This window comes from Argiope bruennichi, chromosome 10, assembly GCF_947563725.1.
Source record: "Argiope bruennichi chromosome 10, qqArgBrue1.1, whole genome shotgun sequence".
NCBI lineage: Eukaryota > Metazoa > Arthropoda > Arachnida > Araneae > Araneidae > Argiope > Argiope bruennichi.
The window spans coordinates 72,115,019-72,141,418 of NC_079160.1; the positions used below are offsets into that span (position 1 = coordinate 72,115,019).

Here is a 26,400-nt window from a genome sequence, read left to right on the forward strand (position 1 = left end):
ATTTCTGAGCTGCAAAATGTTTTTGTTTAAAATTTTTTACTTATATAACAGTTTTTAGATAATGGTAATTTTTTTAAAACATCGGAACGTGATCTGCAGAACTGAGAAAAATAATGTATTTCCTTGAGAGGCATTGTGAATCAGAATAACTTATTTACATTTAGTTATTTAAATTAATAAAACTTTTTTTCAATAGTTATATGGACATTAAATAAAAAAAAAAGGTCATTTTTGATGAAAATGAATCAAGCAAGATACGTTTAATTTTAAATGATTTTAAACATGCTGATTAATAATATAATTAAGTTTTATGTTTATTTTTGATTAATTTTATCTCAACTATTTTGCAGAATTTTTCTTGTTACTAAATAGGAAAATAATATTCATTACTGAATGCATTTCAACCCAGCATTGTAAAATATTAATGTCCTGCTGAAAATATGTAAATCTTTATAAATGAGAAATAGGAATGTAGGAAGAATTCTTTTACTTTAATTTCAATGTTACTTTAATTAAATGTTACTTTTTATGTTAAATATTCTTTTACTTTAATTGAATGTTATATAATTTTAATAAAATAATGCACATCTAAATTATTTATTTTTGTTTTTTGATATGTCAGAAATTAATATTGATTGATATTTAATTTTCTAATCAAAATGTAGAAAAGAGCTTGGCGATTTGATTCCTATTAATTTTTCATTTTTTTTAGCTTGTGAGTCATTATACATTATTCAGTGATGGCTTATGGTGTTCCTTACAAGATCCTTGTGTAGTCCCTCCTCGCCGATCGAGTGAAACCAGTGCTTCTCGATCTAGAACCTCTGATAGTTCATCCAATAACAGGACTAGTAGTTCTAATCACCATCAGAGCTCTAGTAGTGGAACTCTGGAACGTAACAAATCCTCTTCTTTGCGGCAAGGTTCTGCAAATGCGGATTCTGGCTCGCCTCCTTCAAAGGCTAGCCGTTTCCTCAACAGTCTCAACCAGAGAAAATTGTTCTCCAAAATATTTTCCACTGTTGCACCTCAGTTCTCACAAACTCTCCCACAGAACTCAAGTCTCTCGAATCCATCCACTTCCAATAGACGGACTAGCCTGTACCCGTCGCTGAGCGACGATAACCTTGAGGGTGGTGATCTTACTCGATCTGTGCGTTCTCGATTGTCACCTGAGTTGATTGGCAATCATCCCTCAACCCCTCCCACTTGTTCTCGAAAGAGTTCCTTAGTGAATAATGTTCCATTTAAGGAGGGGAAGAAGGGGAACATTCAGAAAGCGTCAAGCTTTGACTTCTTACCAGCATTCTTATCCCTTTTTATATATGGGGATGGAACAGCTACTTCTGAACGTAAAAGTAAGAAAGGTACACCAGAGACTTGTCATCGCAAGACAAAAATAGAGAGAGATAAACATAGTGACTGTCAGACCAACTGTAATGGTCACAGCCTCTCAAGGACTATTTTGGAAGATAGTAATGGCTCTCGAAAGTCGGTACCTGTTCCAGCACCACGTCTATCATTGGCTAAAAAACCTTGTAAGTGGAATGGACCTGTTTATGCAAACAGAGAAGCTTTGGCGACAACTGGTCGATCCATCAGTCTAGGTGAGGATGCCTCAATGGAGGAGGCTGTTTCTGACAGACCTGCTATGAATGGTCTACCTATTCCTCAGCCATTCATTCGAAGTGCCTCTTCGCCATCTGTTGTATCCCATGCGAGGATACGGAATCAACTTTCTTCTATACCAATGCGATTGTCCTCATCGGAAGGAGGTAGTTGTGAGCCAGTTCTCACAGTGGTTAGAACTTCCTCATTGAATGAACAGCTGGATGCTCATCCTGTTCCAAAGCCCAGGAAAAAATTGCCAGTTGCAGAAAACCGAACAGAGACCAGCTGTGATTCGTGTGCCTCGGTAGACAGTAGCACTTCTCCTACACTGACAGAAATTTCAGAAGTAAGTTTTCATTTGTTTTAAAGAAATATACATCATAGAATATAAAAATTTCAACTTCATTTCAATTCATTGCAGATTCTGGATCGTTGTACAAATAATGAATGATGCTTTTATAATTGTGGACATACTGCATTTTATATATATTTATATCTGAAAATTCAAATTCTTTTTGCTTTTTTATATGGATTTTGAAAAATTCTTAGTGAATTGTTGTTATTAAATGAAAGTTAGTAAAGTGGGTAGAGGAGGGGATTTAATTCATATCTTTTTCTCTCCATATTGTGCAATATGCTCCAATAAAATAAATGTATGTATTTTTAGAGCTCTTAACAGAAATATATATTAAATGGGTTTTCAACTTTATGGTTGAAATATCATTCCTAAAATGCACATTAATTTTTTTTTTTGTCTGCATATAGTTTAAAAATATTTTGAATCATGTTGTTAATTTAGTGTTGTTTTGTAATAATGTTCTTAAAAAAAAGTATTGATTCTTCTAAATTAAACACCATTTTATATTGGAAGTAGTTCAAGTAGTCTAGTTATTGTTCATTCTTGTGTTCTGCTGTGTTACTACTTTACCTTTTTACAATTGCAATGAAGGGGGAATGAGAAATATAAAATTTTAATGTTGGACCCCAATTGAAAACTGGAGTGAGGCAAGCAGAACAAATGCTCTGGATATCATTGCCAGTGTGTGGAAAGTCGAGAAACTTTTGTTGTTTTACATTTAAGAGAAAAATACTTTTTTTAAATCCCTACTCTTGTTCTTCAGATACTTACTAAAGTGATTCCAGTTAAATGAGGGAGAACATAAACAATGCATTGCTTTTTGTAACCTTAGAATGAGCTGAAGTGAAGTTTTTCAAAGTAAAATGAAGGATAGGAATTTTTAAGAAACCTGTTAACCAGAACACTGTCTTTCAAGTGCCAAGTTCAAAGATATAGGTTTCAGTGTGAGAATGTATACTTGACCATCATAAGATTTTTTTAGAAAAGGTAGTCCCCAGGGTTTCTTACCGTGTATATAGCAATAAAGTATTATAGCGTCCAAATTCATCAATGGGCAGATTGATGACAAATTATTCTTACTTTCAAAGATTAAGGGGAAAAAAAATCTATTGGTTATTTGGTAAAGTGTAAAAGAAGTCAATCTCAAGTTATCAATACTTAAAATCTATATGGATAATGAAAATAATGTAAGATTTTTTTTTCTTTATTATCATTATATTTGTTGTTTTTTAAAACTTTATTAAATATATTATGTGCATTATATCTAAGTTTTTTATATATGAGAACAATGAAATTATATTTGTTTTACATTTCTCTTTTCGAGTATGAAAAATATTGAATTGTCTGAATAAAATTTTTTTAAAAATAGGTCCAAATCTTTGCTTATAATAAAGATGATTCCATGTCTTTATTAGACCTCAATAAGTTAGACTGTTTGACCTAGAACTACTAAACTTGATACATACATAATTTAGAGTGTGGCTATGTGCTTCTCAGAGCATTTTTGTTATTGAAATTTTAATTAGAATTTAAATTTAAAAAATAAGCAAAACTTTATTGTTTTTCTTCGATTTTTGAAAATATTACAGTACAAAAATGATTTTTACACCATCTTTAAATTCTAAATTTTCAGTGATATACATTGTTTGCTATAGGATTTTTTTTTCTCTATATTTAGTCAATTTTTAAAAATATTTGAAGCACATTTTTACAACAAGATTTATTAGAATTTTAAATGAATATTAAGTATATCATGAATAATGGTATAGAAAAATAAATATTCAACAAGTACACAGTTTTTGATAAATGTCAATATTAAAGTTTCAGATTTTTTTCTTGTTTTTGTTTTATAATTTGCAGTCTTTAGCATAAATCATTATTGACAAAGCAGATTTCAGGAAAGAAAGTGATATATTTATTTAATTCTGGGAAGAAAGTATAAAAGATTTAAATTTATATTTAAAATACCGTTAACATGAAGAAAAAAAGCCAGATTTTACATTGTTTTAGGTTAGAAATTTAAGCTGTTAAGGGACTAGAAATAGAAATGAGTATTATTATTATTATTATTTAACTTTAGAGAAGTTTACAAAAAATAAAGAAAATGCATTGAATGGTGTAAGGTTTATGAAATAGCATGGATTATATATTTATCAAAATTTAAAGATTAAAAAATATTTTGCATCAATATTTATTAATATAAAATATTTTACTGAAAATTTATTTTGCATTATTAGGTGCCTTTGGTGACCAGCTGGTCACCAAAAGCAGCTAATAATTCAAAATAAATTAAATGAAATTTTGTGCTTTAGCAATAAATATTGTTCCAAGTTCATTTTTACATTAAGAAATCATAAGGATACACTAAATCTATTTTTTATATGAAGTAACTCATAAATATCTGATTTTATGAAACAAAATTAAACAGCTTATTCTAACTCATTTATACATTGTATTAACGTGAATTTCTGTATTTTTTAGTTTGGAATGGAGTCTTTTAGTGAAGATATATTCCCAAGTGATATTGCTGCAGATGAGAAAGACTTATTGCAAGATAGTGGTTCTATATTGAAATCTGAAACTAGCACTTCAATCTCTGCTTCTGTGAATAATGATGAGATGCCTGTCACTGTCATCTCTGATTTGTACAAAGACTTTGTTCACAGTGATCTCAGTAGCAGTGATTCTAACAATAGAACAGACTCTCAACAGATTGTGAATGGGACAATAGATGATGCATCTTCGGTATATGCCACTTTGAGTGGCAGCAGTGATGTTATATGTTTGCTTAGCAATGATGTTCCGTCTCCACCGTCTTCCACATCTGCAAATCAAGGGACAAATTGTCCTGAGGGAATTTTAGTTGACATAGGTAAGACATTTAAAACTAGCCTTTTTGTTAAAACCTTATTAATTTTGAATATATTTAAATTCACTTCCATTCTTCAGATTTGTTAGAATCAAGTAATTAAGGAATCCATGAAGGGATTTTAAAACATGTTCACGAGTTTAAAGGAATTTTTTAAGAATTTTGGGAGGAGGTGGGTGAATGAAAGCAAGTATTTTAAAATGAGATACATAGAAGATACATAAAAGCAAATATTTTATTATATTGTATGATTATAGAACTAATTTGTATTGCATGCCACTTTTTTGTCACCAATGAAATATGAAACCAACATAAAGAATGATGAACTTTTAATCCTCTACGTTATTATTTTTTTGTATTCTTTTCTAAAGCAGATTTATTTTTATTTCATTTTATATGTTTGTTAAATTCTATGGTTAAAATATTTTTGAAATATTTCTTCAGTTGCTTGTAAAGGTGGGTTTGGGGGGGGGGCCTTAAAAGTTAATTTCTAAAAGCATAAAGCAATTCAATATATATCTTTAATGCTAAAAGTCTAAATACATTTTAGCTTATCTTTTACTAATTTGATTATGAAAATGGTTTATTCTGTTAGTTATTTTTAATATTTCAGAAAAGTCTTTTTTTTTTTTTTTTTAAATAAATGTATTTTGTGTTAATGGAATTTTTATTATTAGGATAAAGTATCATAAATCATTTGTTTTCAGATATTAGTGATACAACCACTTTGTCCAGGGAGGAATCTGATTTGGCTTATCTCACCTTGAGGCAATGCCGAAGAGGCCCTCTGAACTTGGACCAAAAGGCAATAGATTTGAAGGAGAAGATAGGTAAGACTTTTTTTTTTTGTTTATTTTAGGAATATTTATGTTTTTGGTGGTAACTTGTGAATAACTCGAAAAGGCAATTTAAATGAAATGCTTTACACAGTTGTTGCTAAACTTCTGAATGGAATTCTCTCAAAGTACTTATACCGTTTTTATAATGGAAATAATTTAAAATTTTTATTCTTTTGGTATCAAGGTAGGAGAGGCAGAATCTTTCTGTTACTGAAAATAATTCAAGGATAACTTTTACTTTGATAAATATTGCTTTATTTATTTTACTTGCTTTTTTTTTTAATTCATGTAAGTTACAATTAGAGTTTGAGGATTTTGATAGTCATATAATTCGCTTATAATATTATAAATACCTTCAGTCATAACATAATATGTATCTCTCTAATTTTCTGTTAGTTCCCGTAGAATTTATACTATAAATTAAAGTGGAAAGGATTAATCTGCAATTAATATAATAATATTTTTTACTGAAACAAAGTATTTTTTTGTAATATGATTACTGAAAACAGTCACTGAGCGTTTAAACTTTATGGGCACTAAAGAATATCTTTCCTAATTTATGTAATATTTCAAGAATTTGTCAACAAAATATTCTCAGATTCATTATGACCAGAACGATTAATTAACAATGTTTAATTTTAAATGCATCAAACACTAAGAAAATAAAACGAATCGTTTAAAATAATCGGTTGAAAACAGGTTAAAAAAAAACTAAAAAAACGATGTACTTAAAACTATAAGCATATACAAAAAATATATAACTAACATAAATACAATTTAATTACAAAAACATGCAACTGACCTGAAAATAATTTAAATCATCCGTTGATAATGGTTGTCATGTCAACAATCAGAACACAATGCACATGCGTGAATTTTCAATGCCAGTTACGGTAACGCAAATGCGCGAGTTTTTCTACGCCAGTTGGGGTAACGCTATGCAGATTAGAAATTTTTAATTTCCTTTATTCTGTTTTACTTTAATTCAAAAGTACTTAAGAATGATCTGAAAGATCGATTAATTAACAATGTTCAATTTTAAATGCATCAAACATTAAGAAACTAAATAGAATCGTTTCAAATAATCAGCCGAAAAATCTTAAGCCTAGCCTCATGACTGTTGGGGAAAAAAACTGAAGCCGTACTCATTTGGCGGTGGGGAAAATGAAAAGATTTTTTTGGCGGGAAAGTTAGTTTTTTAATTAATAATTAAAATTCTAATTAAAAATACAAAAAAAGGGCTATCCTATCTTTTAAGTTAGATCAAACTGCACACGGTGTGCAAATTTGATTTAAAATCGTTTAAGTAGTTTAGGAGTCCATCGCGGACAAACAACGTGACACATAATTTATATATATGAAAATTTTCATTTAGAGTAAAATTTTAATTTTTTAAAATTTTATTTTAAATGTTTCTATAAAAAAGTAATTTAAAAAAAAAGAAGTTATTCAATTCAAATGTTGCTCAAAAAATGAATACATGAGGAAACCTATATTTTAGATGACATATTATTACTTTGGTCTCTAACTTGGGATACTCCAATTTAATATTTTGATATCAAACTTTGCTGTCAGCTGAAGTTTTTCATATTTTTTAAATAATATTTTCTTTAAAGCTTGAAAAACTTTCTTTGCATGTAACATTACTGTTGTCTGAAACTTCTAATACCAAATTTACTAACATTTCATTTTTTAAAACAATTCTTTATTGCTTTTTCTAAAACATATAAAACTTGGTAATATTTTAGAGTTATCTTTTAAGCTTGCAGCTGTACTTTAATGTTTAGTTAACTGTCTCCTTTGTTTCATTCTAGGTTCTGGAATTTTTTGTGATGTGTTCAAGGGGGTATTTTCCTCTGGACCAGTTGAAGTGCAATTTGCAATAAAAATGTTGAAGAGCAGCAGTGTGCCTAATCCCAAAGTATGATGCTTTACTATTCCTCCTTTTGTTTTGTAGCTTCCACAAAGATATTTTTCTTATTGTACTAAATCTTTTAATTAATATTTTTGTCACATTTTATATGACCATTTTCTTACTGAATGAAATATATATACACAAAACATGATTAATATTTTTTGCTTTATTGATCTAGAGAATGATACTGTTGTAAATTAAGACTTTTTTTTCTGCATTAATAGTTTTCTGTGTTAGATTATTATTAGGATACATTTTGCCCTCTCCAGTATGTTATTTATGTTTTCATATTTATCAATTATTTATTATCATAATAATTGATAAATACGAAATTTTATTTTTTTTGTAATTGTTTGGTCATGTTTAATAAAATATTCTTGGCTCACTAAAATTAAAAAAAAAAAAAAAAAAAAAGCCTGAATATTCTACAACCTAATTTAACTAAGTTATGAAGCTTTAAATATCATTAATTTAGATCAATTAATAGTTGCCTCAGGGGAAACAATTTTGTTTGTTTGTTTGTTTTCATTATTTTTCTTAAAGCAGTTATTGAATTGGTTTGGTTGTAGAAGACTACAACTTCTTTGCTTAAAATGTTAATGTGCGAAGAATATTTTACCAAGTATTGCAATAACCAGAACCAATTTTTACCAGAAATTGTGTTAAGTCCTAGATTTTGTAATTTTTTCAGTAGTGCATTTATTGACTAAAACAAAATAAAATATATTCATGTACTTTATTTAAAGCATTTTCTTGTAAGGTAATATCTATCTATCTTTTTACTGTTGAAAATTAGCTGTAGAGCCATAATTAAAGTTGAAACTCTTTCTATTTTAAAATAATTGAATTAAATATTTATTATGTTGAGAACTGTTTCTATATTTATCCTTTCTAATTAATTTTATTTTATTTCTAGAGTGAAATTTTGAAGGAAGCTCAAACAATGATTGCTCTTGATCATCCACATATAGTGAGATTAATTGGTATGTATATATCAAGATGCTTAAGGCATGAATAAATATGCATTAAAAAAATTTGTTATTCACACATCAAATTTGTGAATAAAGTAAAATGTACATGAAAATAAGAAAGCCAACCACAAGTAAATGTTGAAAGATATGAAGATATCATATTTTTTTAGTTTTGATAGGCTATATCCTTCATTTTACTAATAATCCTAAAATAACTAAATATTTTATTGATTAATTGTTAATAATTAAACTTTAATTAACCAATTGTTATTAATTAACAATTAATGATAATCCTTGTATTCACAATATGGTTAATTCAATTTTTTCCCTTTTTCCTTTATATTGATTTCAATAAAATAATTGTAAATAATGAGCAGAAAGTTATCTTTTAAAAATTTTATTTATTTATTTCTGTCTTGAGAATATTCCGGATCCTGTGTCAGCAAATTTTCTACCAAAACTATTTTATTGCTTGATATTGTAATTCATAACATTAAAAAAAAAAAACTTTGCATTAAGGCAGATAGTTTATTTTGCATTATTTACTGTTTGATTGGAAAATTAATATAATATGTTTAAAGGAAATTATATGGTTATTTTGCTAGGTGCAGTGAATAAATGAATATATATTGTTAGAAAAAGAAATATACACTGGTGCAATCATTTATTGGCTTTGATTAAATATTTATTACCATGACATTTTTGTTAACCTCTTTATTTATATTTTTCTGCTATATTCTAAGTATTAAATTTTTGTAAATACTTCTTGTCTAAAAAAAGTAATAATTTTATTCTTTTAGGTGTCTCTGATAGTAATGCTTTTATGTTAGTCATGGAACTGGCTCCATTGGGTCCTCTTAGCAAATATTTGAGAGTTCACAGGTTTGTGTGAATTTAGTTTTGAATGTTATTTTTGGTTAACAGTGGGTAAAATTTTCTATCCATGTTGATTTGTCCTGCTTTGATGTATTCTTATGATTCTTCTCAAAAACAATTTCATATTTTTCTATTAAACATATTTTTGATTTCCATTTTAAATTTTAAAACACTTCCCATGGCTTTCCAATTTTTATTATTTTAGTGTTATTAGAATTATCAGGTTTGTTAATTTTTTTTTTTTTCTTTTTCCTTGAGTCTCTAATAAATTCCAAAATTTCTTGTGCAACAGAAAAACTCTTAAGTAACACATTTTTTTTCTGAGAGTGTTTTAAGAAATAATTCTGCTAGAATCTTTATCTCTGTGATGTTTGAAAAAAACATGAATGAATGTTGAAGTGAAATCATGATATTTGTTATGACACCACATTTGACCATGATTGTTTTGAAACTGTTTTCAGTGTTGTATCTAATAAATAATTTTTTTGATAAAAAGAGGCTGGATATAAATAATTAAAAATTCTGTCTATAAATGAATTTTAAAAGTTGTTTTTCTATAACAAACTTCTAATGGTGTTTATAATATTTTGTAGCACATTTTATGAGTGTAGTATGAAATAAAAATTATGAAGGGCAAAAATTGTATTCATATGATGATAAATTTAATAAACTATTCTTTCTGTAAATTCATAATACAAAGCATGATATCTTAGATATTGTTGCTATTTCATGTAGTATTTATTTTTTGTGTATATTTTGCCATATTAGTAATATATAGTATTAAAGAAAGAATATTTAAAGTTTGTTCAGTAATTTATTGACATTTTTTTTTTTCATTTTTATTTCTGTACATTGTTGGTTATATGAGTAATAACAATAAATTATAAAAAAAAATCTTTGAGATTTTGTTTTAGTAAACAAACCAATAAGATCAAATGATAATAAAGTTCCAGATGGATAATTATGTTAGTGCCAAAAAGTTTCATATCAATTAAAGAATGGCAATGAAAATCAAAACTGCTGTTTCTTTTTCTGTTTATATATTCTGAATACTGTTATGTAATTTATATTACCTATAAATTATATTTTCCTCTTATTTTCTTTTCAGTGAGGTCGGTACTTGTGAAATTCTTGTGCTCATGTTGCAAGTGGCTTCTGCAATGGAATATTTGGAGAGCAAGCAATTTGTTCATAGAGATCTTGCTGCTCGAAATGTGCTTCTGGTTAATGAAAGTTTTGTAAAAATTAGTGACTTTGGGATGTCTAGAGCTTTGGGCTTGGGAAAAGAATACTACAGAGTAAGTCCAAGTTATTTCCTGAAGCATAACAATGTGCTTACACCAGTTTAATTTAAGCATGTGTTTAAATAAATTTCCTTTAAAATTATATAAAAACACTAGAAGATAATTATGAAATAAAATTAAATAAAAGAATTTCAAAAAGACAACTTTGAACTCGCATTTAAGCTAATAGATAGTAAATGTCTGTTGAAAATTATTTAAGAGTCTGGGAATATATGTTGACTTTTTAAACATTGGAACATGTTTGACTTTTCAATTTTGCAGTATTGTTTCTTTTTACATTGCTTCTTTGTCTGAATAAGAGAAATTTATGCAAAGATGTGGTGTAAGCATGTGATGTTTCATCTTATTTTGGTCATAATAGATAAAATTAAATATTTCTTTTAAAGCATTCATGCAGTTTACTTTGTTTGGAGTTTTTTAAAATTAAAATATACTAAACAAGTTTTTTTTTTTTGTTACATATTAATATTCTTGACATGTCACTTTCATTTAAGAATGATTAGAGTGTCTAAATAATTTTGTAATTATATGGATTTTCTATGTATTGCATAGTAATCTAGGAATAATGATTTAATTCTAGAATGATTAAAGAATTAATACTCTAATGGTGATTTAAATAGTAAATTCTGTAGGGTAATCTTTAAAAAATGCCAATGTTTTTTAATTAATAATTACCAATATGAATTGTTTTCAAACAACATATTTTACAATTTTTTATGCTTTAAAAATTCAGATTTTTTTTTTAAAAAAATCTTATTTTTCTATGAATAATTTTTAATATTACCAGTGATGCTGTTTAATTCATGTCTGAAATAAATCAAACAAATAATATACAATGAAATGTTAAAAATCATAGTTTCTTTTCTTGGATGTGCAGCCTCCTTCAGTTTAATCTAAGGCAGCTTTTTCTCATACTATTAATGCAACTAGTTAGTGTAAGATAGATGTTTAACTGGGCTGCATTAATAACCTTAAGCATGGATTTTTCAATCATATGCCAGATATGCTCCACACCATTCATATTTTGCAATCTGTGTTATATAAGATCAGAATTGTTGTTCAGAAAGATCATAAATCCATTTGCAAAAGAACAGAGGCGCAGTGATGTGGAATATTATCATTCTGCTTTTTGGGTCGATGAAATCCATAAAGGGCTATAGAAGCCCATGTTCGTATGTATGGGTAATTTATTTAGACAAAGATCCAATGCACAACAAGAAAATACACCTGGAACTTTAATTAAACCATCCTATATGTTGTACAATGCTTTGTTGACAAATATTAATCCATATCTTCATGGAATTTGCTCTGTACAAAACCTTGATCATCAACTGTTAGAAATGTGATTCACTTGACCATGCTGCTGCATCCAGTCATCTAGAATCTAGTGTTTATGATCGATTGTGTTGATGTTAACAAACTGCTCAGATTGAAAGCACTGAAATGGATTTATGGCTACCAAATTTCATTAATAGTAAATTCTGTGTATGGAACTGGTTTTTAAGTACTGCTGTAATGCCTTTTGTCTGTCCATATTGTCAGTTCTGTTCAGTTAATAGTTTTACTTTTTCAATAAATGTTAACAATGCTTAAACATCTTCCTATTAATACACTTAACAATAAATAAGAAACAATCTTAAATTTTGCTTGTTAACTGTAGAACCCTATTGATCACTTCATATTGAAATTTGTTTAATTCTCACTGAATATTCATTTTATGAGAAATTCAAGATTTCAGCAGGAGCATCTGCTTCTATACTAATTTTAATGAGATACAAGCACCTCATGTTAGTTTGTATATTTATGTAATTATATAAAAAAGAGATGCAAATTTTGACAGTCTTTTATTATTATTGCTTTTAAAGATTTTGCTTGGAATAATGTATTTGAAATGCTGGACATTTTTTATTCCTAAATCTACTTTTGAATATATAAGCGCATTTCTGACACAAAAGTATATTCTGTAACATTTAATTGATATTTCAAGATATGTGGTGCTTTAGGTAATGTTTTGCATTTAATAATGATGAATGGATGCTTTCAGGCTGAAACAGCAGGAAAATGGCCCTTAAAATGGTATGCTCCTGAATGCATTTATTATTTCAAATTCAGTAGCAAATCTGATGTCTGGAGCTTTGGTGTTACTCTTTGGGAAGCTTTGTCCTATGGAGAGAAACCTTATCAAGTGAGTGTAAAATATGACATTGCTTTTAAAATCTTCTCAAGTAGCATTTCATTTGTTATGTAATTTTTATAGTATAATATAATTAACTACATGATATTTCTGAAAGGAAGTAGGGAATGTAGTGTATCATCATTGAATACTTTATTTTAATTGGAAAATAATTTATTGCTGAATCAGGATTTTACTTATTCTAATCATTTTTTAAGAAATTAAAATTTAATTTCTCTTTTCTTTCCCTCATTTCTGTAGCAGAGTGCAGTAAATGGTCACTTATTTCTTAAAACATTTACATTAATAAACAATTATATTTATTTTCAAGTGTTGCATGTAAATGGACATTGAAAATTGTTTGATTCAGGAAAAAGCTTAAAAAAAGTGTAAGCAACAGTTAGTCTCCCTGGAAAAACTTTTTGGGAGAGTGAAAAAGCAGACAGTGTGAATGTCATGTTAATAGTATTGCACCTCTCTCCAAAAAAGGAAAGGACCAAAAAGAATTGAAATTTGGCATGCAGGAAATAAGCAATATTTAATTTTAAATCATTTAACAAAAAATTAAAAAAAGTGCTTCCTGTAATCCTTATTTAAGAGCAATTCAGATGCTCTATTGGTAAATTTTAGTTTTACTTGTGAACTAGTACATCTGTATCAGTAAATGATTAGGATTTTACTACCCTGCCATTTATGCATCTAATCATCTGTTATATAGTCATGAAGAAATCTGAATAATACACAAGAGATATGCAAATACCTTGTATGTAGTATCATTCCATCTTTTTATATAATGACATGATTGATGGATAGGTTTATTGTTGACGAAACTAGACAATAATTGATAGCATTACAATTCTTATTTTCTAATGATTTGAAAAGAGAGAAGATATTCTTCTGTTTTCTTTTTCGGGGAAAGAAATCTTTTGGTTTTACTTCAAAATAATCTGAAAGTGAGCAATAAAAGTTGATATCCACAATATTGGGGGAGGGGGAGCTTTAGTATTGATATATTTATTTGCAAATTAATGTTCTATATTTTATTTTATATCAGTGTAAAAAAAATACAATGATTGGAATAAAAGTAAATTATTGAATTATTTTTATAAATTGATTATAAAAATTAATTCAGAGATATTTATTTTAATAATAAGAACTGTACATAAAAAAAGGTAAAATTTACTATATTTCTACGTATTGTATTGTTTTATGTGCTACTCCATTTTATTAATCAACATATTTTCAGTTACTTTAATATTTTTATGTGTCTTTTAAGGGAATGATTGGGAGAGATATTTTGAGAATGTTTGAGCGTAATGAACGGTTGTCAAAACCGGAAGCCTGTCCAGATAATGTGTATAGTGTCATGAGGAAGTGTTGGCTATACAAGTAAGTCAATACTTTTTTAAAAATGTTTATTACTATGAGTATGTCACTTATTTTATTACTGTTATCTGAAAGTTTTTGTTATAAATAAATTTTTTAGCAAAATATTTCTATCTGAAATTTAGATATTTAGTTTTACATTGCAACATTTGTTATCACCTTTATATTAATTACCTATTTCATTTTTAAAACAGATTATTAAAATGGAAAATTTTTCTGTAAGTTTTGAATTTATTCTAGAATTCCTGAAGATTTTTAATGAATGCTCATAATATGGAAAATGCAAATGCAACAATACAATTGAGCTGACATTTGTATATTGTTAAATAATATTCTTTTGTGAGATCAAAGGGACAATGAATTAGTTTGATCATTTGCAATACATATATTTAGTGATTATATTTCTAAGCTTATGTCTTAAAATTTATAAATTCAAAGATACTTAATTTTGGTACAAAAATTATTGTGAAATACATAAATATCTCAAGTATTGTGTGGAATCTTGGATCAAAATGGAAATATATCTTATTAGAATGTAGTGAAAACCGAGTATTCAAGTAATTAAGTATAAAAATATTTGTTGGTATTTTAAAAATTTATATACTTTATTTATACATTTAAAGCATTTTTTTAAACATGATTTTTTTTTTTTTTTTTACTGTTTAGAGCGGAAGACCGGCCATCTTTTTCCGAGATTTATGAAATGCTGAGGAATTGCATTGGACCCAACTCATAAAGTGCACTTGCATGGTCGATTCATCTCATCTTGAAATGCAGAATGGATTTCATCATCTTTCATGTCCAGTGACAGAAGACATAAAAATCAATTTTCTATATCTTGCTCTCAGGAAAAATCATTCTCATTCCATTATGGACAACTGTTCTTTCTGTGGACATTCCAGTGGATGCTGCATTCATTTTACTACACTTGTGCAATGTCACCGTAGTCCTAACACTATTTTTGTGGTTTGTACAGTTTTACATTCTGCGTGGACTGAAATTTGTAAACAAACAAAAAAATGTCATTTGTTACAATGATTGTACAGATAAATGAATTAATGTCTGGGACATGTCTGCCCATTGCTGCTTTGAGTAATGCCATTGGAACGCATTGATGCTCTAGTCATTTTAGGAACAGCCATTTTTTACCTTCTGTGTCTGTTCTTGGACAACAACAACAAAAATATGGTGTTAATTCTAAAAAAAAATATTTTCAATTATTTCATTATATACATCTGTGTTTTTTTATTCAAGGAATAAAAGTGACCAAACGCTTTATATTTGGTTTTGTTTTTGTTGCTTATTTGTAGTGATTCTTCATTTTAACTCATAAAATAGGATTTTTTTTTTCGTCATACTGTATGAATGGAGGAAAATTGAATGATTATTTGAAATTTTGAAAAAAAAATTCATGGATATACAACTGGATATTGTTAAATTATTTCTTAATTTGATCATTATTAAAGTTTATTGCGAAAATCAGGTTAAATCACTTTTTAAATTATATGTGCCTGAAAACTGATATTTAATGTATTAATTAAATGATGACTTATTATGAACTGATTGTATTATTTTTTGCCAAATAATTATATTTATACTACATAGCATTATTTTTTTATTATAATTATATATGAAAACTATTGATATACAATTATTATAAGTCATTTAATTTATCATCAAAATATTCAAAATAATGAAGTATTAAAAAAATCCACATTTATTAATATTGCTTTATTGCATGTTTTATCTAACTTTTTCTCTGACAAAAATTTATTATTTTTTTCATACAGAAAAAAAATAACAGGACGATCATAATTAAAGTATTGTATTTAGGTGATTACAAAGAAATTGCTGCCGTCTTATATATACAATACTTAAGTAATTGTTACTGCTATAAAAAAAATCATTGCTGCAGATTGAATTGGAACATATAATGGTTATAAAATTAAACAAAGGAGTGCTTTATGTAAATGACCAAAATTTAATGAACATTTTAATATAAAAATAAATGTTGATAACTTACATTTCATTGACATTCACTAACATTTTATTGAATTTTTAGACATTTGAAATTCATTTACTGATTTTGTAGTTCATAGCTAATTTTTTTGCTGCTTTGCATTTTAATATACAGAATTATGTTTTTTTTTTTTTCTTCTAGATTACTCTAAATATGCTGTACATGACATTATAGATTACAGAATGCTTATACCTCTTATCTGTCTGATTTGTAACATTATACAATTCTTTACCTTGGCTAAATTATTCACATATATAGAGTACATAAAACATTTTAAATGACTGAGTGATCCAAACCCACAAGAGTCAAGAGCAAACAAGCAAAGCATAATTTATATTCTTACTTATTTCATAATTTACATTCATACATTTTTGTTGCAACAAACAATTTATTAATTGCAACAAAGATTTAAAAAGTTAAAAGAAATGTTTCATGCAATTAATATTTAATAATTTTGTACTGCCCTGAGTCATTTTGCAGTGTCGCTTTTACCCTATTAGTTGTAGATGACCAACTCGTCTTGTTGGATGACAGGAGGCTACAAGCAGACCATTTAAAAAATGTTTTATATTAAATGCCAAATAAATTTATAAAAATACATATATTATTAAAATCAATACTGAATGCATTATAATTGATTTCTTATTTACTATAAATTGTAATATTTATTTTTAAATTGTTATATTTCATGTGACTTTTCCTGTAAAATAACAGTTTTAAATATTTTTGTTAGAAATATTATATCTTTTTTTTAAATATTAATTAATATTTTTTTAAAATTTATCTTTTTTTAAATCCATCATAATGATTAAATGTTCTTAGTAGTAAGAAAGGAAATCATTAACTAATCATTTTGACTAATTTTGTGAAAGTTTTACTACTTTAAACATTTTTCCATATTGTACAGATTAAAAATTAGATTTATTAAAATAAGTATATTTTTTACATAATACTAAAATAAAAAGAAATAAAGCTTAAATAAATCATTATTATATTGAGTTAATAATTTTTAACATGTAAATCTGAATTGACTAATTATTAGCAGAAAGATCTCGTAATGCACCGTGCATGGAGATACAAAATACCTAAAATAATTTTTTCTGAATAATTTTATTTTCCAAGATTTAAAAATCATGTATATATCAATTGTGATGTGATTAACTCAGGCTTCCCTTGTGACTGAAAATAATAATGTAATTCTAAGAGCCTATACTTTCAATATATTGTATATAAACTTTCTTTGAAAAAGTTTGGACACTTTAATGTGATATTTTCCCATTGTAGAAAAGAACTAATTTTTTGCCAGTTAAGTTGCATTGTTAACCATCACACATGTATTCTTTTTGACTAATTACAAATTTTGTGTTAATCAACTATTTTGTCTTTTAAATTCAATTGAAGGATTATCTAATTGAAACACTTGTTTATATCTTGGGCATATTAGAGGATGAGATCCTTGCAATGTTAGTATTTTAACTCTCAAATTGTGTATTAAAAATGTGTCCATTTTATTTTATTATACAAATAATTTCAGAATCAATTCTACAAATTTAGAACAAATTATCTTAACAACTTCATATATTTTATTCCCCGAATTTATGAATTTGTTGTTAAAACATTCACTGCCATCACTCATGAGCATCACCCTTGGCTCGCACCTGCTTTCTAATTTTACCGAACCATCTTATTAGATGTATTATAGATAGAAAAATAAATCAAATTAGCACTTCATTAAGCTTTTGTATTTAAAGTTTTTCTATAACTGCAATATCTTGGAAGTTAGGGGCTGAAAAGTGATTTTCAAACCCTAATTTTGATTGTCTCTAACATCAACAATTTATGTTGCCAGATAGTAACTCAGATGTAAAGGAATCTACTTATGCCTTCCAGCTTACTGAACGATTTTTTTTTTTTTTTTTTACTGTCTTTTATACAAAGAGAAACCACTGCAATTTTTAAAAAATGCGAACGCGAGATTTTGCGAGATCAGTTCGTTTCACGTGTCTTTGGGGAAAAAAAAAAAAAAAAAAAAAAAACTTATTTTTGGAATTATGTTTGTTGGTCTGTCTGGGAATACGATAAATCGGAAGCGTTTTGAGCTAGACACACGAAATTTGATTTGTGATCTTTACACCATATTTGTAGATTTCTATCAAGTTTTAAATAAAATCCATTCTAAAAAAGTCTATCACAAGTTAACACGATAATTACAAAACGAAGAGATTTAGATGGATAAAATTTGGTGTACAGATTTAGCCTCTAAGGAATAGATATATGTTAAATTTGGAACCAAGTTCTTCAAGGAGTTGATCGTCTTTTGGTCTGCGCTATTACAAGCAGATAAAAATGCAATTTCGTATGTTGTATTTCTGTGACAAATTGTGCATTCAATCGGCCGGGGAAATGCTGTTCAAAATGCATATTTGGTTTTCTGGTATTTGTGTATTAATCGCATCCCAGCGATTAAATGTCAAAAAAATCGTCGAAGATCGAACGTTAATAAAATATTTCGTTGCTACATTTCGCCAATAACATATGATTAATTATGCAAGAAAGTTTCGGGAAGACCACCACCGATGTTTATATATCATGTTCGCAAACAGATAATCGGTATAATTTCAAACATTTGTTTTTTTCACTCAGAGACGTTTAATTTTGGAAATGCATCAAAATCTCGAAATTGAATTTTTTGGCGTTTGCAATGCCCTTATTTTTATTTTTATTTTGTCAAAGAAATAATAATAAAAAAAATGAAATGTGGAAAGAAAAAGAATTTCTCCCTATGTTAATGTATGAATTTAAAGAAAATTAGCTGGAAAAATTATTTCTTCTTAATTGATCAATCAGTCTCGGAGATTAATGGTCAATATACAAAATAAAATTATTATAGTTTGTGGGATAATGTTATGTACACAAAAGATATTTTTATTTAACATGAAAAAAAAAATCGATTTTTCTGAACAGTTTGCATTTTTTCAATTTCTTTTAAATCATTTTGATTTTATTCGTTGTTGGCAGTTTCTTTTAAATTTAATACCGAACAAATGAAAGATTAACTGATTTTTTTTATGCCGATCTTGCTAACGGCAAAATTTTCTAACCAGAGCAGATCTTAAAAGGATTAAGCAAGAACAATACATCCCATTAAGATTTGTCACGTCTTCAGTTGTTCGAAAGAGTTGCTTTCATCTATCTTTTTTTTATTTACTTTTGAAATTTCTTATTTTAATGCCATTTTTATGAACCATTTAATATTAGGTTAAGTAGTTATTATTTAGTTTTAAAAACCTTAATATACTAATGTCTATTGACATTTTTCTTTGCCAACATTGATTTAAAAAATATAAATAATTCCATATCCCACGATTTTCCTGTTTCTTTTTTTGAATGCGTAATATTTCTGTAAATTTTCTACCTTTTAACAGATTCTGCCAGAGTACTTAAAACACTTATCTTATTATTATTAAGGTTATCATTCTCTTTTAATTTCTCTGTCCTTATTTTTACTAATAATAAAAGAGAATATGTGTGTATAGCGCTCTAAAGATAGACCGTTTGGCCTTGAGATATCGATTTGACATATATACTTTGGAGGATGGAAATGTACAACTCGAAATGATTTCTGAATTTTTAATTTGAATTTTACTTTTCTACGATAACTCTCAAGTATATTACTGCGAAAAACCTATTCATGCATCATTTAAAAATGTTGTTTATTGATTCAATTAAAGTGTAATTTTTTCCTGAATTTTGACCATTTTTTAAAAAATATTTTTCCATAATTTTAAACAATGAATTTTCTATTTTTAATGGAATTAAATAATTTTCATTGCTTTAGTTAGTATTTTAATTGCATGATTTTCTTCCTTTGTTCAAGTTATGAAAAATGAGAAATTGAAATTACTTTCCTGAAAAATGATAACATACAATGTGAGATAGTACCAAGACACTTAAGTTTTTAATGGTACCATAAAGTGTGTCATGAGATGTGAGCGAAATGGTCCTTGAGTACATGAAACGAAACAGGTGTAAGGCTTTTAAAATAACATGGCCTTAATGTCTATCACAATTTGAAGCTTAAAAATACTGTGTAGACTGAATTATGAAAATCAAGCTAAGAGCAAAACATTTAATGGGATTAAACGGAACCTGTATTCTCGGCGAAGCAACTGGTCGCCAAAAGCGGTTAATAAAAAAAGAGAATCTTTAAATGTCTGTGTGTTATCACTCTACAGAGCAGATGGTTTGATTTAAAAGCATCAAAATGTGGCATGTATATGTTACTTGCAAGTATGCGTATGTGAACGGTTTTTATAATTTTAAATTGAATTTTGATTAATTTAAAATTGAGGTTATTTTTCAACTCTAACTTCCAAAAATATTATTATGTAAAAAATAATATTCACACCGTTTTAAAATTTGAAAAAATTTCCTTTTAATAAGGCCAATTTAAGCGAATAAATAACTAAATGATTTTTTTTTCTGAACTTGGCAGGGAAATTAAAACTGTTCTCAGTGTTTTAACTAATATTAATAGCATGATTTTCTTCCATTGGAATAAACTAAGGAAGAAAGATTCTTCTTTGTATCTATGTATTTTAAGAAATAAGAAAATGATGTGCAATAGAAATAATTTTTGATGCATTATGATGCTTTACGACACCACTTCATCAAGAAGTCTCTTCTGCACAATCAACAAAACACGCATGAGACTTAAAAAGATACTGCTGTGTTAGACATCTGACAACCAGCTGTGTCGCTCGCTATATCAATTATATTTAATTCAGGAAAAACCATTTTGATATAACTTCATATCCGTAACTCCACTAATTGTTAAACATTAAAGCAGTGTTATTTTAATCATTTTTCTTATTTTCTGTCTATTGTGTTAATAAAACTTTCTAATGGAAATCAGTCTCATTATATCATATTGCTATTTAAAACATAAACGTTCTTTTTAAAATGGTTCATCTATCTTCATTTGAGGTATTATAATTATGTTTATCGTTTTGTAAACTTTTTTGATATTAATCAGAATCTTTCCTTTGCTTTCAACAATGGGAAAAAGTCATGCGATTAAATATTTAACGAAACAGTGAAAATGATTTGAATTTTAGGGTAATAATGTAATCTATTGTTGGAAGTATAGCAAAAAAACTTTTTTTTTAAAAAATTGACAAAATCTAGGAAAAGTTTGCAAGCATATTAAATTGTTATTATTAGAAAGAAGTTTTTTAAATATTGAAGAAGCTTGAAATTCGTTTTTATGAAATGATATTTTCGGGAGTTATAATATTTATAACTCTCGTTATAATATATATATTATTTAATGTAATTAATAATAGTTATAACATTTAATGTAATTATTTTATTAGTTATTATTATATTTTTTAATTATTTATTTTTTAGAGTTTAATTTAATTTTACTTTGGTTTAGTTTACAAGCTCTAGTTTTTTCGTTCAATTACTTTTTCAAATTATAATCAGCTGTCATTTAAATTCGAAGCATTCTTTTTTTTTTTATGTTTACAAATTCGCTTGCAAGTAAATGCAGTCCAGATTGTTTTGTATTTGAATGTCTGATTTACATGTCAACAGCCGTGACAAGCTTTGATTGAAAATATTTATACTATATATTATATATTTAAAGATTTGTAAATTTTTCTTACTATTTTTCTTAAAATCATTTTTAAATTAATTTTTTTTCCACATATGAGATAAATGACACCAATTCTGTTGAAAGTTAAACGTTATGAATTTGTAATAATATTAGTTACTTGAAAAACGTTTATACAGGGTGTCTCAAAAACCTTGACCGCGGCTTTTATTCCTTAAATATTGATCACAGACATATACTGTAAATTACAAAGTTTCGTAACAAAAAAAGGTGCAAAATTTTATGAAATCGATTAAAATTTTCAGGGGATTAAACTTTAAAAAATACAAAAGTTAAATTTTTATTCGGACCCCGTACAAAAAAATTTCCAGTGAGTAAAATTTACCCCATCCTCTAATAAGGTTATACAAAATTTCAGAATTTTATCATGAAAACTCTCAAAGATATATTAAAACAAAGTTGGTGAAGGGTCAATCACAAATTAAAATGCAAATGTTTACAGTTTCAGCGCAGACGACGCGACGCAGGAATGCATTATAAGGAAATAAAATATGCTTTATATCTTTAGTTTTAAATACAAATTTTAAAAACTATGCTTCCTGAAAAATACTTTAAAATTTTATATCATGAATTACAGAATATAGCTTAAAAATAGCACAGTCAATGAACTTGTCAAGAAAACTTATGTAATCTTACCTTTAAGTAATTTTTTCTTATGAAATCTTTCCTTTAAGTTATTATTTCTACAGATTTTTAGTACTTTTGAACCAATAAATAACAAAATTATTATTTATTTATTCAATCATTACTTTCTTTGTTAATTTGTGTACGACCCCTAAAACACAAATATCCGACATGATTTTTCCTCTTTGCGAACTCATATCCAGGCATCGAAAAGTGGTTTAAGTCAGCATTTATGTAGTTTCATATCTCTGAGACTTTTTGTGATAAATTGCTGAAATTTTGTACATGACATTATAAGAGGATGGGGCACATTTCACTCACTGGGATTTTTTTTGTACGGGTTCCGTGTAAAAATTTAAATTTTGTACTTTTTTAAGTTTAATCCCCTGAAAATTTTTATCGATTTCATAATGTTTTACACCTTTTTTTACACAACTTTGTAAGTTACAGTATATGTCTATGATCAATATTTAAGGAATAAAAGCCGCGGGCAAGGTTTTTGAGACACCCTGTATGGAGATGAAATAAAAACCAATAAAAACACACACACACACCTAGTTTTGAAAGTTGAGGAGAGAGGAGCGGACCTTGAATATTTCTTTGCTCGTAAATTCCAACAAGAATTAATTGGCAATGTTTTTGGGTTATTGTTAGTAATGTTAATATAGAGAATGATAAAACATTTTTTAATTACAAATGCTTAAAAATTCTAATTTAAAGCAAATTTTGTTGAAATAATTTTTTAACACGATAATATCTATAAATTGGCATAATATTGTTAGATTGCAACATGCTCTTCTGAATAAATTGCGATACCTAGAGTTCCTAAAATTGACGGCCAGTTTCTCCTCTAATTAGTATGCGCTCACTAAGAAAAGATTTTTTTAAACTGTAATTAGATTTTTTAAATTAAGATTAATCGAAGTTTTCTAATTCTTTCTCAATAATTTGAAACTTATTATCAAAGAAAAATTATTTTATTTCCCTTTAAAACTTAAAATATACACATACACACATACGCGCGAGCACATACACAGACACAACTTTTCAGAGTGTAGATTTTATTCCACTGCAGTTTCTTCTCTAATTTAAGTAAGACTCTAAAAACATTTTCATGCATAATTTAACATTTATTAGTTTGATTATTCCATCTCAAGACTCATCCATTGCTACGATGTTAAATACATATTTTACGATCTCGTTATCGTTACTATACAGTTAAGAGTAAATTTTAAAAATAAAATTAAGATCGATGAATAAAGCTTAAAATATTATCATGCTACAATGTTCAAATTTCATAACTTTTTTTAATTACATGTGTATTAGAAAAGTTTTGTGCCGGATGCGTTGCCTTATACAAATTAATATTTCTAATAAATTAATGATATTTTTTTCAAATTAAATTATTTAAAGATAAAATTTACTGAAACCCTTTACATTCATTTTGGTTTGAAATTTCTTACCCATTCGATTGCTGCCATCATTTTTTTTTAAAGTTCATTTAAAAATATTCTTGCAAAAATATCTTAATGCTTGCCATAGTTTTTTTTCCTTCAAATAATAAAAAAAAGAACTTTATTATTTATAGATATGCATTTTTTTCCGTTACAATTCATACATAAAAAAGAATATTAAAGATGAATATCCAGGTGAATTTACTTTGTAGGATGTTATTATTCTTATTACAGAATTTTCCATTATATGAGGCCTGGATTAATCTTGGCATCCGAAACTATCGTCTGCCCGAGAAAAATTATCGTCTGTTTTATGTCGCAATTTATTGCTTGTTGTTCTTTTATATTTTATAGAATGGCAACAGTCATAATTTTCCCTACTTTTCAAAAGCTTTTCTTTTTTTCCGAATACGAATACGGAAGAAAATATAAAAATATGTTTATTTACTAATCTATTTAATGAAAATATATTAATGCAGAATAGAAAATATGAATCAAAGCTATTTTAAATGCTTAAATGCTTTTCAAATATTGGTAAGCATATTTTTTCATCCTAATGTTATTAGAATGTTCTACTTTACTTTTGTAAAGGGTAAAATTGCTTTTACCAATGTTCAAAAAAAAAAAAAAATTTTAAAAATGGTAAATTCCAGAAAATGTTTTGTATTTAAAATGGGTTAAAAAACTGATTCCTTTAATTTTATGTTGATCATCCGTATAAAATTTTATTTAAATTGTTTGTCTCAAAATATGAAATGAGTAAATTTTAAAAGTAGTTTATGAATGGATTTCAACAATTTCTTTCATAGTTTAATTCAATTTCAATCTTTCATGTATAATTTTCTTTATTCACTTTATTCCATTGTTCTTTAAATATGGGGAATTGTAGTCTCAATTGATAGTCAGAATTTTTGATTTTTTTTTTCTTTCTTTTTCGAATTTATAATTTCCGTACTGTAAAGTATTGGCATCTTTGCCAAAATTTTTAAGAAAAAAAATATATAATTACGAGATTTACTATGGCATTTAGTATAGTTAACTATGTAGAGCATTCTTGAGCATTGATAGTATAGACACTTGCATATTGTGAAATTTTCTTTTTCTGAATGAAGCAAAAATATGGGCAAAAGTTTTTTTAGTCGGTATTGAATAACTTAACACCGTATGAATTCTTTTTACTTCCACCAACCATCTATTTCCTGTTAACTGTTCCTTATCTCCATCATCTGTTTGTGCTTAAACTTCAAGTTATAATCTAATATTCGAATGATTAAGAGAAAACTCACTATTTACGTCAAAATGTCTTATTTATTTTGTTGAATTTTTAAATGTAAAGAAAAATAATCAATAGAAAAGAAAGGTATAAATGCAAGGACTTAGAATCTATCCAGAAATAAGAGAAAAGGATATTTTTTAAGTATTGAGAAATTAAATTACTTTTTAAATTTTCGGCAAATTAAAACAGTATTAAGTAACATTATGAATTAATGTAGTTTTATTTATATGTAATGTTTTCAAAAATGTATATCCTTTTCAACAATGCAATCATTTGAAAATATATGTGCATATTATCACATTAAAATTCTAAATTATTTAAAATGCTGAATGAATTTTTTTTCTGCAGTAATTTTTAGGAATTTTGAAATGTTGTCGCAATTATATGTCAAATCGAAAAGCTTTCATGCGCAATTCTATTTGTGATAAATTATTATTTACTTTAAAAAATGATTATATCAATAATGAAGAACTGGTTGGTTTATATTTATAGTTGATATTTGAATAAAATTGCTATTTATATCAATTATAGTTTTTCAGAATTCTAATGTTATTATGTTAAAAACAAAAGGAAGGGAAAAGAAGACAATAAATTAAAAGAATTACTTAATTTTTTGATAATTATTTGTTTCTCATATCAATTTTATCCGACTACAACCTATTTACTATTTGTTCAATATGAATTTACATGAATGTAAATAATTCATTTATTTGTCAAATTACATTTAAGTTAAACTGTACTTATTTTATGCATCTGTTGCGGAATTTTCATTGCCAGATTAACACAATTCTTCTGTTACTAAAGTTTAGTTATAATGTAATGTTTAGCAATATTTCTACGAAAAAAGAGTTGGTCAGAATACATTTCTTAAGCTCTGTACTTTAGTAATATAGTTTTCAGAATGCTTGATAGTTTTCTAGAAACTTTTAATTTATCTAGAATTAAGTAAAAAATTGTTTTAATCTTGAAATCTTGCTTAAATGAAAAAATAGTTATGTACTGCGGAAATATTTTCTTTCATTTGGAAATTTTACTATAAGGAACTTA

At 26.7% G+C, this 26,400-nt stretch overlaps 1 protein-coding gene across 4 annotated transcripts in view; it reads left to right on the top strand.

Moving 5' to 3' along the window:
- The window catches only part of LOC129988531 (tyrosine-protein kinase SYK-like), a 29,925-nt gene extending 14,347 nt beyond the window's left edge, over positions 1–15,578 (top strand). For 3 of the 4 annotated variants that reach the window (XM_056096778.1, XM_056096775.1, XM_056096776.1), the window contains 10 exons: positions 713–1,957; positions 4,451–4,841; positions 5,546–5,668; positions 7,492–7,598; positions 8,509–8,575; positions 9,364–9,445; positions 10,548–10,737; positions 12,788–12,928; positions 14,193–14,305; positions 14,969–15,578. In XM_056096778.1, coding sequence (XP_055952753.1) covers positions 713–1,957; positions 4,451–4,841; positions 5,546–5,668; positions 7,492–7,598; positions 8,509–8,575; positions 9,364–9,445; positions 10,548–10,737; positions 12,788–12,928; positions 14,193–14,305; positions 14,969–15,038 — 2,529 coding nt within the window. In that variant the 3' untranslated portion in view covers positions 15,039–15,578. Of the gene's footprint in view, positions 1–712; positions 1,958–4,450; positions 4,842–5,545; positions 5,669–7,491; positions 7,599–8,508; positions 8,576–9,363; positions 9,446–10,547; positions 10,738–12,787; positions 12,929–14,192; positions 14,310–14,968 lie in introns of those variants that run through there. The other variant, XM_056096777.1, reaches the window with a different exon arrangement.
- The last annotated feature ends 10,822 nt before the right edge of the window (positions 15,579–26,400 follow it).